At 52.4% G+C, this 13,340-nt stretch overlaps 2 protein-coding genes across 5 annotated transcripts; one reads left to right on the forward strand and one right to left on the reverse strand.

The window, feature by feature from the left end:
* Positions 1-973: 973 nt before the first annotated feature.
* Positions 974-2,657, reverse strand: FAHD1 (fumarylacetoacetate hydrolase domain containing 1). Its single transcript, XM_064461394.1, has one exon. The coding sequence runs from the start codon at positions 2,387-2,389 to the stop codon at positions 1,718-1,720; it is 672 nt and encodes a 223-aa protein (XP_064317464.1). The 5' UTR covers positions 2,390-2,657; the 3' UTR covers positions 974-1,717.
* HAGH (hydroxyacylglutathione hydrolase) lies at positions 2,645-12,940 on the forward strand. Of its 4 annotated transcripts, XM_064461391.1 has the most exons (11): positions 2,652-2,768; positions 3,148-3,189; positions 4,932-4,962; positions 6,474-6,655; positions 7,126-7,190; positions 8,704-8,821; positions 9,899-10,007; positions 10,956-11,059; positions 11,519-11,620; positions 12,085-12,164; positions 12,688-12,940. In XM_064461391.1, the coding sequence occupies exons 4-11, from the start codon at positions 6,551-6,553 to the stop codon at positions 12,785-12,787; spliced, it is 783 nt and encodes a 260-aa protein (XP_064317461.1). In that variant the 5' UTR covers positions 2,652-2,768; positions 3,148-3,189; positions 4,932-4,962; positions 6,474-6,550; the 3' UTR covers positions 12,788-12,940. The 4 variants fall into 4 exon arrangements, with proteins under 4 accessions (XP_064317460.1, XP_064317461.1, XP_064317462.1 ...); XM_064461392.1 differs by lacking the exon at positions 4,932-4,962; XM_064461393.1 differs by lacking the exon at positions 3,148-3,189 and having other exon boundaries at positions 2,716-2,768.
* Positions 12,941-13,340: the final 400 nt, after the last annotated feature.

Genomic DNA, 13,340 nt, shown 5'->3' on the forward strand with positions numbered 1-13,340 from the left:
TTCCTCTTTCAGAATTATTCACCCTGCCTTCCCTGCTCAGCCCAGCTCTGTTGGCCTGACATCTCTGCTTGGCCCAGCTCATCGAGTTGCAACCAATTCAGAGCACAGCCTGACAGAGGCAGGCTTAAATCGAGGAGCATTTTGCTTTCTGTGAGCCAGGGGCTGGCTCTGCTCAGGTGTAACGGCTGAACGTTTGTTTCAGTTGGCCTCAGTTCCGTAGGTTTCCGTCAGATGAAATCTAAATTATGTCCACAGCATTTAGGCCTCATCATACAAAGAACTTTGACATGTGCCTTAAGCCACTGGCTCAAGTCGAAATACAGTGAACTGAAACGCGGTTGGAGGATGAGCACCCAGCGCGGGCGGCGGACGCAGCCGTGTGCTGCAGGTGCATGCAGCTGGAGAAGCAAGGTGACAGAAAAATGTCTGTTCTTCTTCCGCAACATGCTCTGCTTTCATTTTACTTGGCCATTTGCGGCATCCCGGACCACGCTGCTCTCTCGCAGCGGCGCTTATCTTTGGGCTATAGTAATTTGCAAGACCCTTCAAATGCACTTTTAAAAACAAAGTGGTTATTAAGACCTGGCTCCAGTAAAGGGCAGCGTTTAGCTTTGGTGTTTGCACATATGTAAAAAAAAAATCCACCTGTTTTTGTTAGAAATCGGTTGTGTGCAGCCTTTGAAAATGTAAGTGTCGATATTTGCAGGGGGGAGGGTTTCTTTAATTATATTTTACACCTTTTGTCACTTCACTGAACTGAAAGAGAACTCGCTGCCGTGCAAACCGGTAGAGAGCGTTAGATGCGATGGAGTTTGGAAACTGGCAGAGTTGCACAGCCTGCCTTACTAACAGCTGGAAACATTTAAAAACTCCAACTGTTGCACTGCATTGCACAAACAATGCTAACTGCTGCAGTTAGATTTTTTAATTAAATATATATTTAGATCAGCAAAAGGAAAGACAAGTTGACTGGTGATCCTTACCAATGAGCCTCTTTATTGATCTTTTTGTATTATTTTACTTTTAGAAGTGCATTTAAAGCTCCGTTTAGGAAAAAAAATCTGCCAAGCATCTGGCACGCTTCCTGCTGCCTTACGCCCCTCGGAGCGGGAGGGAAAGCAATCCTTATGTAATTTGTACGTTTGAAAAATGCACAGAGGAATCATGAAACTCATCGACAAAGCAAACATCTTTTTATCGTAGAATACCCCAAGGAGAGAAATGCTTTCTGAAGCTGTAATTCTTGATTTACCGTTACACATACATCTTTGATTTTACATAGCCTGGGCGAGCTTTAGCTCCTCTATCACCATTTTAATGGTTTAATTTATAATCTTTATTTCAAGGCAATACACTGGCAAAGCTCTCAGCGTCAGCAGGACAGAAGAGCGCGCGCCGTGCCAGCCGCCCCGGCACACAGTCTCCATCGACAGTTCCAAGGTACAGTTCGGGTATCAGCCCCCTGCCCAAGCTGGGCTGGCCTCCAGGTTCACAGCCTCAGAGGAGGCTGAAGCCTCCGCGGAAACGGGGCTGTTTTAGTCAAATGCCTTTCAAGGTCACGGCATGCCTGTCTTTGATGCGTGACAGTCCATTAGACGCTTGGGCCCTGTAAGTGTTTAACAGACAGGACAGTTTGTGTGTCTCTTCTTTCACCAGATGTTCCCAAAAGAGCCTCGTCCCACGCAGACGAGATCCAGACAGGATCCCGTGTTCCCCGCTAGGATCCACGCGTTTGCTGCGCCACCTTAAACCGCATGGAGAGGACGTCGCTTATCCCTGCCTCTATCTCGTCGTTTGCCTGCACTGGCCCAACTCCTTCGGGAGACCCTGTCAGGATCAAGTCCCCTTCTTCCAAGGTGAATATTTCGCTGATGTAGCTGATGAGATAAGGGATGGAGAAGATCATGGCGGAGGTCTCCCCCTCTTGCCTCAGCTTTCCGTTCACCTTGAGCCAGATCTTCAGCTTGTGAGGGTCTGGGATCTTCTCCTTGGGCACGAAGTCACTGACCGGGCACGACGAACGGAAGCCCTTGGCCAAGGTCCAGGGCAGACCCTTCTTTTTGCACTCCTCCTGGGTGTCCCTGGCCGTCATGTCCAAGCACAGGGCGTAACCCGCCACGTGCTCCATGGCGGCCTCCTGGGACACGGCCTGGGCTCTCTTCCCGATCACCACCCCCAGCTCCACTTCGTGGTGCAGGTTGTTGCAGTAGTAGGGCCGCAACACGGGCGAGCCTTCGCGCACGTAGGCCGAGGAAGGCTTGAGGAAGAAGAGGGGCTCCCGGGGCGGCGTGCTCCCCATCTCCTTGGCGTGCTCGGCGTAGTTGCGCCCCACGCAGACGATGTTCCTGCCCCACTCCCAGAAGCGGGACAGGGGTTTGGAAGTGGCCATGGCTCTCCTTTCCCCGGGGACGGCGGGTGCCCTTGGGGCGTCCTTGCCGGGCCCGGATCCGCGCCGCCGCCGCCGCCGCCTCTCCTCCGCCCGGCTCCCTGCCCGCCGCGGATCGCCCAGGGCAGCCGCCTGCCCGCCGCCTCCTTACCCGGCTTAGCAAATCCCCCGGCCCGGCCGCGCCGAGAGCGCCGGGGAGGGAAGGAGGGGGCCGGGCGGGCGCAGCGCCGCCCCCCGCCGCACGCCGGGCCGGGGCGGGGAGCGAAGGTAACCGGGCCCTGGGCATCGGGCGGGGCGAACCGCACCATGCTCGGCGGGGGCTGGCGGGGCCTTGGCACCGCCCTGGCGGCCCTGGGAGCTGCTGGGGCCCTGCTCCGAGCCGGTACGTGGGGTGGGCGGCGCGGCTCGCCCGGCGCCGGGGAGGCACCCGGTTAGGGAGCGGGCAGCGCCTCCGCTGCGGCCGGGCCGGGGAGGGGGGGGCGGCGGCGGGGTGTCCCCTTGCAGCAGGGCTGGGGGCTCTGCAGTGACCCCCATGTAGCTGGGACCGGGACGGGGCGGTGGGGGGGGGGGACACACGACACGGAGGGGGACGTGCTGCGCCCCTGTACAGCCGGGACCCGCGGGGAGCTGGGCGGCTGCAGGACCCGGCCGGGGGGGGCCGGCCCTGGGGCTGTCAGCGGGTGTCATGGCCCCCCCCACACACCTCGGGCAGGCTCGGAAGTTTGATGGTGGTTTTTCTCTTCTCTCGTTTCCCGGCTCAGGGGTGCGCCGAGGTTTTTAAGCTGACTCACAGCCCCAAGTAGGTCAGTATCTGCTCAGCTGGAGCCTGTCTCTCTGTCTCCTTGGCTTTTCGCATCGATAACCCATCTAGGAGGCTCCTGCGGAGCTCCTGGGCTGCCAAAGTGCTCCCATTGCTCTGGGAGGAGGCCCTGGGGGACGGGGGCTGGCGTTCAGACCGAATTTGACGGGTGCCAGGTTATATTGGCAACGTAAACAACATCAGAACAGTCGAAGCTCTGCATTTACATCTAGGGCCTAAATTGTGAAAGCGTCTCCTTGAACCAGAGCTTGGGCTTTAGCTTCGCAGGTCTCTGGGAAATCTTGCCAGAGGCCTTTTGCATCACTCCAATTTTAAGACCTGGCCTTAATGAGCGAGAATCCATTGGGGTTAACTGCCAGACTTGGAAACCCTGATGCTATCTTGGGAACAAGTATGTCAAACCGAGTAACTAGCAGCTCCTGAGCTCCCCAGGTTGCAGGGTGGGTGCTGCGCCTTCCACGCAGGCGTTGTTCCACGGGTGGGGGGGTGCGTGCGCTGGCTGGACCTGGCCGTGCCGCCGGCAGCAGCGTAAGGCAGGTGGGAACGGGAGTTACCCGGCGCTTGTGGAACCACTGGCTTGGTATCGTGTGGAGCTGCAAACTCGCTGGGTACCCAGAAAATACCTGTGTGCAGGGTATGTAAAAAGGAAAGCAGCGTTTCTTCTTATGAGGCAACGCAGAGGTGTTCATCTGAGTATTTATGTGAGGTTGTTTTTGAGTGACAGCCATATCTGAAGTAGGAATTTTCCACTCTTTTCTGTAATAAAAAGAATAAAACGAAATGCCATGGAGAAAATGTATGAAGCATCCCTTTTCTGAGGGAACCAACTGTGCTGCTGCCTGCTTGCCTTCAGTCTCTAGCATGCATGCATTTATGTGATAGCATTACCGTTTCCCATCTGCAAGCCCTTTCCTCTTGGCTAAGTGGCTAAGCTGCACTAACGAACCATTCCAGAGAGCCGAAGTGTGTGATTCAAAGGCGTTCTGCTCTCCCCAGTCCTCTCTGCTTCGGGCGTGAAGTCAGGAGGGACGCGTTACAAAACTGAGCAAAAATGAAGTCATTGGGCATTCATTCTGGAGCAGACCTGCATGCATAACAGCGATCCTGAAGTGATCTGTGTAGTGCTGGGCCAGGGTGGGGGTTATGCGTCGTTTGGGGAGCTTCCTTGAGCAGAACGGGGTCCGAGAGCGCCCTTCTCGTAAGAGCAGCACTGGGCATGCGTCCGAGTGCTTCTGGTCAGCTGCCTGAGCGGGCAGGCTGGAAAGGTGCAGCTTAGCTGCAGATGGGAGTTCAGAACAAGTTTCATACTTTCATCTCATTCCTTTGTTTAAATCACGTTTTAGAAAACGTTTTCTTACGCTGCGTAGCTTGTTTGTTTGTTTTGCAAAAGTTGTGAATTAATCGTGCGAAGAGACTTTGGGATCACGGCCAAGGTTACAAATGGTTCATAGGAAGAAAGCATTTTAAGTATGTGAATAATTCCTTTGGCTTGAAGTCGAGGTTGTGTTTTCTTTTGGTTTTTGGGTTTTTTTTGGTTTTTTTTTTCCAGTTAGTGTCTAGCATGCAAACAAACATGCAGCGTGTATAGCTCCTGTGACTGAGAGCATCCAAAAGAAAAGTGCTGCATGTTAGGGAGCGGTTAGAGCCATTGATATTTTTTTTTCCCTATCAAGGAATAGTAAGGGTTTTTTTTTTTATTTATTTGTTTTGTTCTTTTTTTGAAAGGACTCTTCTGCTTCAGAGGAACACTCAGCAGGTATGGATGCTTTTCTCAATACTACATGCCTTCACCATCAAATACCCAGTGCATGCCCACACTGTCGTGCCTTGGGGTTTTCTTTGCAGCCCTGTGTATAATTTTACTGCCATCTCCCCTCCTTACCTCCCTGCCCACCCAAGCAAGTGAGCTGGTGGAGGTAGAAGGGGAGGAAGTTCTGGGCAGGACAGTTGCACCAGCGGGGCCTTACAGCTGCCGTGGGTTTGGGTGTGCAGCAGCGGCAGCTGCGTGCCCCGGTCAGAACTTGGATCTCGGTTTTGCAGCCTTGTTGGTCCCGTCGGCCCGTGGAGCTGCAGGGGGGCTGTCCCTGTCGGCTGCAGCCAGTCTGTGGGGCCTCTTCTCCCTAAAGCAGGCTCTTATCAGGGGTGGGCAGGACTGACCTGTTTTGGGAGAGTGGGGCAGGTTGATTACGAGTGTGGTGACCCCTCCCTTTGGCACCGAGGGAGGTGACCGAGCACCAAGCCCAAGCGTGGGGAGCCTTAGGGCTCGCGTCAGTGGTGCAAAATGAAACAGCAGCTGAGCCAGCACAGTGCAGACCAACGCAGGCACCTGCAGTGGGTTGTGAGGGCCTTGGGCATTAAGACAACTGGTTTCTGACTTGCAGAGACTGACGCCTCCTTCCCTGTGTGTGTGTGGACCCATGCCTGAGTTGCAGGGCCCCGGCAATGGAAGACCTTGTCCTCTTTGTTTCCCTTCCTTTTTTTTTTCTCCTTATGGCAGAGCCTCTTAGGGCTTGGTTGTTTCTTTAAGAACTGCGTATTTGTGAGTTGAACTGTGGAGCCCAGGTTATTTCATCTGGAATTAGATTTGCTTCTTGGATCTGATTAAACATTTAACCGAAAGCAAACAGTGAAGCACTGCTGTTGCATCAAGGTAGCCCATGAGCAAGAAACCTGCCTGCAGTGTGCACCTGGTACCTGGCCAGGCGGGGAGCCTTGCCGTCCACGCAGAGAGCCTGTCTTCTCTCCACACACTGTGCAGGCTGTGATTTCCCCAAGTAAAGAACGAGATACTTCTGTTGTAGCAGCGTGTGTATTTCTGTATTTCTCCTTTTTCTTTTTTTCCCTCTTCCTTTGTCTTTTGGCTGTAATATGGCCTTTTGTGCTTTTTTTTTGCAAAGTCACTGTCCCAGGCTGACCTTTATCAGCTGTTCCCTCTCCGTTCTGCTTTCCTGCCCTTGAAATCTTCTCTCCAATCGAGGTACGATGCTTTGCCCGCATGAGCACATCTCTGGGAGCAAAGTGTCCTGTCCCTTTTCGGTGCAGCTGTGGGGCACCAAGAGCCTCCTGCACTGTGGGGCACGAGGCGACGCAGCCAGGCACTAACGCTCTGTCCTGTGGTGGCCCCTCTCCTCTTCTTCTGAAGGAGGCAGGTTGGGCTGCCTGTACCCTTCCTTCTCTGGGGCCGGGGGCTGGGGGACCTGCTGCGCTCTGAGCCAGTTGTTCCCCTCCCTGGGCTAACACGAGGTTTGGCTGTTTTGGGGTCCCCAGGTCCAGCGCAGCTGCGAACTGCCTTCCTGCACACGGAGCACGAGCAGAGGAAGTCAAAGACGGTCACACAAGGCGACATGAAGGTGGAATTACTCCCAGCCCTCACAGACAACTACATGTACCTCCTCATCGATGAGGAAACAAAGGAGGCTGCAATAGTCGATCCTGTGCAGCCCCAGAAGGTAATGCTGTCTGCTGCCCTTGTGAGCGAAGCGCTCGCCGCTGCGGCTCAGGGAGATCCTTCCAGGTTGCCACATCCATCAGAGAATTAGTCACACAATGACTCAGGTGTGGGGAAAAGGCAGGAAATACTGGCCTTGTGTAGGTACAGACAGGGCTTCACAGGCACTCTGCTTCTGGGCTCAGGCAGCCTGTCCCTGACTTCAAGGGTTATTGACCTGATTTTGGTTTTTGCCCTTAGTTTGATGTAGCAGAGAAAAGAGGAAACAGGGCTGAGGGCTTAGTCGTGGCCAGCTGGATCAGGGGCCTCGTGTCCTGATCCGTAACTACGACTTGGAGAGGGACAAGCTCTCCGCAGAGTTGCCAGTGTGGCGCTCTCAAACCTTGAAGCAGAGTGACACTCTCCAAGTCTCAAGGCTTGGAGGTTATTTCACGTGAGTTGTAATGCTCTTGCTGTGCCCTGTGCCTGCAGGTTTTGGATGCAGTCAAAAAGCACGGCGTGAAGCTGACCACCGTCCTGACCACACATCATCACTGGTAACTATCTGCTCTGGTGAGATCCCTCTTCCCTCTGCATAAACACAAGCAGTCAAGAACTGTTGCTTTTCTGCATCAAGTTGGTCTCCTCTAAGCAGGAGCTTAGGTGTGAGGAGAAGGATCAGAGCTCAGGAAGTGTTCGCTTGGGCTTGCTATGACCAGATGCGTTGTGCAGACTGCTCGCTGTCTGTGTCAGTGCCTTTAACCTTGAAAATGCTGACCTCTTCTCGGTGGCCAGTGAAATAAATGTGTGTGAAGGTAGCTGTGGAGTGCAGGAGGGAGCACGCTCGCACTGGGACGTGCCTGCAAGGCGTGCTGCTCGCAGTCAGCAGCTGTGGGAGGATTACCTGGGTTGCAGATTAACTGCCAGGGATGTAAAGATGAACGTTTTGCTTTAGCAATTTTGCAGTGCTGAACCTGAGTAAACTCTCCTGTGGGTCATAGGGGAGCCCCCTCTGTGGCTGGAGAGCCAGCCCTGATCTGGCAGGACGAGCACCACGAGCGAATGCTGAGCTTGTTAGACACCTGCACGCCTGCTCCACGGCGTCGTGTGGGACACCGAGTTACGTACCCCGCAGTTATCCCCATTTCTCCCTGTCCTAGTGTTATCTGAAAAGCAGATCCGTCGCCCGCTGTGCCATGAGCCAATAATCACACACTCAGGAGAGACCCTGCAACTTTATTTCAGGGCTGCGCAAGCCTGGGTGCGTGGTGGTTTTCCACAAATCAAGCACAATGAAGCTGGCTACCTTATCATATTTATACAATATGACTATACATATTCTACCTATTTAATACATATTCATTCTAATCTACATAAGTTATTTAATGGCACTGAGTCATTCTTCTTGGCTCCGCTTTAGATTCTTCCACACATGCTTTCCTCTCTTCAGGGGCCTTTGGTGATCTTGACGGATGAGGTATTCTACCCTTGTTACATAGAAACAACTTAAAACTATTTTCTCTTAGCAACTCTCACTCATTTTTCCTCTAAAAAGAAATGCTTGTCGTTAATTAAATGAGTGAGCTGATGGCCAAGGCATCTTGGGCCTAGTCTTAACTATTAATCATGCTTAATCAAAAAGGAAAGAGCCTATATTCACGCTAACTTAATGATATACAATATCCCTTAAATTCATGCTAACTAAATGTGTGCAACACTCCTTAGATCCACGCTAAGCAACACTCCTTAGATTCACACTAACGCTCCTTGTATCCAAGGAGGGGGTTGTCCTCCTACACTAGTTACTGGAGAGTTGACTGTGAGCCCCTAAGGCTGGTGTTTGACAACCAGGTATGAACTGGTGGGGCATTGTTCCCCCCTCTCACTGCCCTAGTTGCTGGAGAAATTATCTCCACTTGTGTTGGTGTGGCATATCCTTTGATATGAGGACAGTGTTAGCGAACAGGAGAATAATTGGTCAGAAATCATCACCTGGAGGTTACCGTTGCAGCGTGAGTTACAATAAACTCGTCTTCATCCCTGCCCAAATCCATTTTTCCGACCTTCCAGGGACCATGCTGGAGGAAATGAGAAGCTCGTAAAGATGGAGACGGGGTTGCGTGTGTATGGGGGAGACAGCAGGGTCGGAGCGCTGACACAGAAAGTGTCTCACCTTACAACACTCAAGGTAAGGGCAGGGAGCTGCAGGACTCGGTGGGGGCATCTCCCATCTGTGTCACAGCTGTAGAGCTGGGCTGGTGTGGTCCGACCCGAGTTAACGTGGTGGTCACAGCTCTTTTACCTTTTAACATTTCTCGGATGTAGTTGATAGCTTAACTACAGCTTTTGCCCTTTTCCAGCCCTGTGAACCATAACCCCTCTGTCTTGTTCTGGCCGGTGATACTTCGTCGGTGAGAACACTGGCAATGCTCCGACACCTGCATTGCCTGGGGCGTGCTGGGTGTCTGTGTGCTCCTTGGCAGCTACCTCAACTGGGGTGGGCGACATGTGAAAGGACAGGGCTTACGCTCTGCTTAGAGCCTAGTTAGCACTGACCAAATGCAAGCGATCCTCTCTGAATGACGGCTGAAATACAGGGTGAAGAGAGTGTGGGCCAGCAGTGCTAGCTGCCCGCGCTGCTTTTCCAGAGCTAAAGCAGCAAACCTTGTTGGAAGCTAGGTGTTTGTTTGCAGGCGAGCTGGCAGAGGACATAAACTGCTGCGAAATGTGCAGGCTGGCACGAATGTCACTGCTAGTCTTGTGGTGCACCTTGGGAGGGGCAGCAGCAAAGCAGGGAGCGCAGCAGTACCTGGGAAGGGGGGCAAGTTAGGGCTGTGGGGGAAACATGCCCTTGGCCTCATGAACGTGTTTAATCCTTCCCTTTTCGTGAGCGTCATCCACTTCTTCAGCTTCATTTTTGTTTGGAGCTTTTTACACTTGATTAACTTTGTTTAGGATTTTGTGTTGCTCTGGATCTGTTTGCTCTTGCTGCCAACCAGACGCTGAGTCACTCTGCATGTAAATGAAAGAATCTGGCAGTTCTCTTTGTCGCAACACCTGCTAGGAGGAAACAGCTCCCTTCCAAGTCCCTGCCATAAAACTCTCTTGCTGGACTCTCCCAGGCGCAGAGCTGATGTTTACTGGCCAGCTATGTGAGAATTTGCCTGTAGGACTACTAGGCCATTGTAATAGTTGCAATTCTTTTCTAACCATACAAATGCTAGCAAACAGTAGCTAAAGCTCCAGTCTTCTGCCTTCTTCTCAGGTGGGATCTCTTAATGTGAAATGCCTCTGTACGCCGTGTCACACTTCTGGACACATCTGTTATTATGTGACTAAGCCAAATAGCTCCGAGCCACCTGCTGTTTTTACAGGTGAGGAGTTGGGAGGTTACATTGCCGGCAGTCTGTGTTGCAAAGAAATCAGCTACCCCTCTGCCTGTGTGCTCCTGACTCTGGATGTGCGTTCATCCCTTGCCGCCGGTGCAGCTGGTTAACAGCCACGTCTTGCCCCCTTACCAAGAGCTACCAAGCAGTAGTTGTAGATAAAACTGGTGAGACCCCTCTGGGCTTGTAAACCATTGCTGGACACCCTGCAAGCAACATCAAGAGTGAGCCCTGGATGAGTCCTACATCTAGCATTTTCTTGCTTGAAACAAGAGCTGTTTTTTCACTCTCTCGGGCCAGACTGTGGCTTGAATCCAAAACCTGTTACTTTTTCGTGTATCTGTACTCATATCTGTAAAAAAACCTGAGAGAAGAGAAAGTAGGGAGTAAGAGAGGGCTGGTGCTCCATCTCTGGTAGCCAGGTTCCAGATCCTGTTTTGGAAAGTAGGGTTCCCCCTTCCCTGAGACTGCGCCCAGTGTCCCCAGACTGCCATGTCGCCCCTCCCCTGATGGGTGGTCTCCAGAGCTTGCACCAGCTGCTGCATGGAGGAAGTAATGGCTTAGGCAAGGTTTTAGGGAGCACTGGGGAGAAAACGCAGAGGCGACTCATCTTTGTTCAACTCCATAGCAAAGAGAACAAGTGTTCCTTGTCCGCTCTAGAAAGGACAAGAGGGTACAGCAGATTGCCCACAGGTAGGGAAGCGCTGACGCGGCTCGCCTGGCGAGGCTGTGGGGTTTCCTGCGTTAGAAGTTGCATTTGCCATGTGGGTTTACGTGGCACCAAGCCCGTGCAGGGCAGCAGCGTAGCCTGGCTCTCCCCGTGCCTTCTGCTGAGCTGCAGCGAGGACGGCAATGGCCGCACTGAGCCCTCGTGTGCTCACGCTTTGGTGTGAGGGGCCTTGATGGGCCTGATGCCGTGTCACGCCTCCCTTGCAGGTGACACGCTGTTTGTGGCTGGTTGTGGGAAATTCTTCGAGGGAACCCCGGAGGAAATGTACAGAGCACTGATTGAGATTTTGGGCAGCTTGGACCCCAAAACGGTATGAACCTCTCGTTTTGTGCTAGTAAATTAACCCTCCAGAAACTACTACGGACATCAAAGAAACTGTCCTCCTAATAATACTGTTGTTCAAGGAGAGAAGTTCTCATGTGTTGAAGGAATGAATGCTTACATCAGGAATTGTCTTTGATGCTGAATAGCTTGAGCGCTCTGGGAAGGAAATACCTACCCCAAATACGTTTGTGCCTTGTGGGGAGAGAGTAGGGGCTGCTTATTAAAGGCCAGCGAGCTGGGACGTCAGGCCTGCTGTTAAATTGGCAGATATACTCGCTGGTGACTCCTGGCACTCCTCCTGTGCGTGTCGCCTGGGGAGAGAGTTGTGTGTCCTGGAGGGCTGACTCTCGTGTTCCCGCTGTGCCGTAACATCGATGATGGTACCTGGCACTCCACCTTTGTACCTTCAGGGTTACCCAGCGTCACTCTTCCTTTCTCTTCCTAGAGAGTTTACTGCGGTCACGAATACACGATCAACAATCTCAAGTTCGCTCGACATGTTGAACCCAATAACGTCACTATCCAGGAGAAGCTTGCTTGGGCCAAGGTAAGCCGGTTCGTCCTTTCCCGAGACTTGCTGGATGCTGTTATGGAGGCAGAGCCTCTCTGAGGAGGTAAAGGAGAGAGGACGACGTTGGGGAGAAAGAGAGGCTGCAGGAAGGGAGTTCAGAGCCAGGAGCTGCAGCATGTCTTGCTTCCAGGGGAGCAATGTGTTGGGGAACAGGGTTTGTGTGTGGCCCAGAGAAGACGGTTTGCTCTCTGGTGGAGACGTGACCCTCCCGGGAAGCTTCTTGGTATAATCAAAGGCTGATGTCCACATCTGTCTGGGGGGGTCAGCTCTGTCCCGAGTCCCTCCCTGTGCTCCTCAGTGCTTGTCTGTTCGGGCAGGGCCTGGCCTGAGGAGCAGCTCAGGCAGTTAGGTGCAGCACTAACCCTGCACGGGTAATATACATGACATTTCTTGTTCACCAAAACACTCCTCATCGAGCCGAAATCTCTCCCTTGCTACAGGCGAAGTACGACAGCGGCGAGCCAACCATACCCTCCACCATTGCAGAAGAGTTTACGTACAACCCCTTCATGCGAGTGAGGTACGGAGGAGATGCGGGTGTGGGAACGGTCCTTGTGTTTGGAGGGGGGATGCGGGAGGGAGCAGGTCTCCAAAAAAAGAGCCTCGCACATTCCTGTTGTGATGCCTTCAGGACCCTCCTTAAAACATCTGCCTTCCAGGAATAAGTACCGTAAGACGTACTTGCTGCTCTGGCAGAAGCTTGCTGCGGTGAAATTTGAAACGTTGCTGTGAGCATCTCTGCCAGTGCTGAGGTCCCCGACTCTGGAGACAGACCAAGTTTTCTTGTGTAATTACGTTCCTCCATCAAGCGGAGCTTGGCAGATGGGTGCGGCAAAGGATGCTGCGCAAGGCACAAGAGTGCGTGCAATTTTCTCTTGCCAGTGAGCGTTTAAACCAAGGGAGCCGATAAGCCTGTGCCAAAGCCCCGAGTCTTTGATCTTTAAGTGCAGTATTTCCCCTTGATGTTGTAGTAGTGACTGCGTATATGAGATTTTTATCTAGCAGTCTCTGCATTTGCTGTCCGTGGTGTTCCCTCCCGGCAGGGAGAAGACAGTTCAGCAGCACGCTGGGGAGACCGACCCCGTCCGAACTATGGGGGCCATCAGAAAAGAGAAGGATAACTTCCGAGTCCCGAAGGACTGAGCACTCTGCCTGGGTCACTTTAATGTCAGTTTAAGTGTAATTTAGACTATTCAGATGTTTTAGGAGTTGAATCTTCTGTTGTTGTTGAGACAGTCATATTTAGGTTTTTGTTTTGTTTTAATTAAGGAAAAAAAAGCACTTTGCCCTTGTTGAGATGTTCTACAGCATATTTATATTATGATGAAGAATATTTATCCTTCTATTGCTGGCTCTCAAACTGTCACGCGTGTCACATGCAGATCATTTTCCAAGTGTTGGTACGTGGCTCAGAGTCTGGGGTGGGAAGGGTCAAACCTTGAGGTCTAGAAAAAAGCTCCTGTTATTTTTGTAGGAGCCTGGTGCGAACTCAGACAGTGGGACTGGGGCCCCGGATGTCTTCGTTTAAAACAGAGACAAAAAGCAGTAACTACATTGCCAGCTGAAGATTTGAACTTTCCTTCCATGCTGCTACTTAAACAAATGCTTCTGAGTCTGTCGCTTCTGGCTCTGCTAAAACCAGTTCTCAGTGACAGACCTGCTCTGCCACCGCCAGTTCAGGGCTTGCTTTGTGAAC

The sequence above is a fragment of the Phalacrocorax carbo genome, chromosome 10 (genome assembly GCF_963921805.1).
Source record: "Phalacrocorax carbo chromosome 10, bPhaCar2.1, whole genome shotgun sequence".
In the NCBI taxonomy this organism is placed as follows: Eukaryota; Metazoa; Chordata; class Aves; order Suliformes; family Phalacrocoracidae; genus Phalacrocorax; species Phalacrocorax carbo.

Coding starts and splice junctions, on each gene's coding strand:
- FAHD1 (XM_064461394.1), bottom strand. CDS start 2,389: ATGGCCACTTCCAAACCCCTGTCCCGCTTCTGGGAGTGGGGCAGGAAC.
- HAGH (XM_064461390.1), top strand. CDS start 2,693: ATGCTCGGCGGGGGCTGGCGGGGCCTTGGCACCGCCCTGGCGGCCCTG. Junction 8,822..9,898: donor CTCACCTTACAACACTCAAG/GTAAGGGCAGGG, acceptor CCTTCTTCTCAG/GTGGGATCTCTTAATGTGAA. Junction 11,060..11,518: donor GCAGCTTGGACCCCAAAACG/GTATGAACCTCT, acceptor TTCTCTTCCTAG/AGAGTTTACTGCGGTCACGA.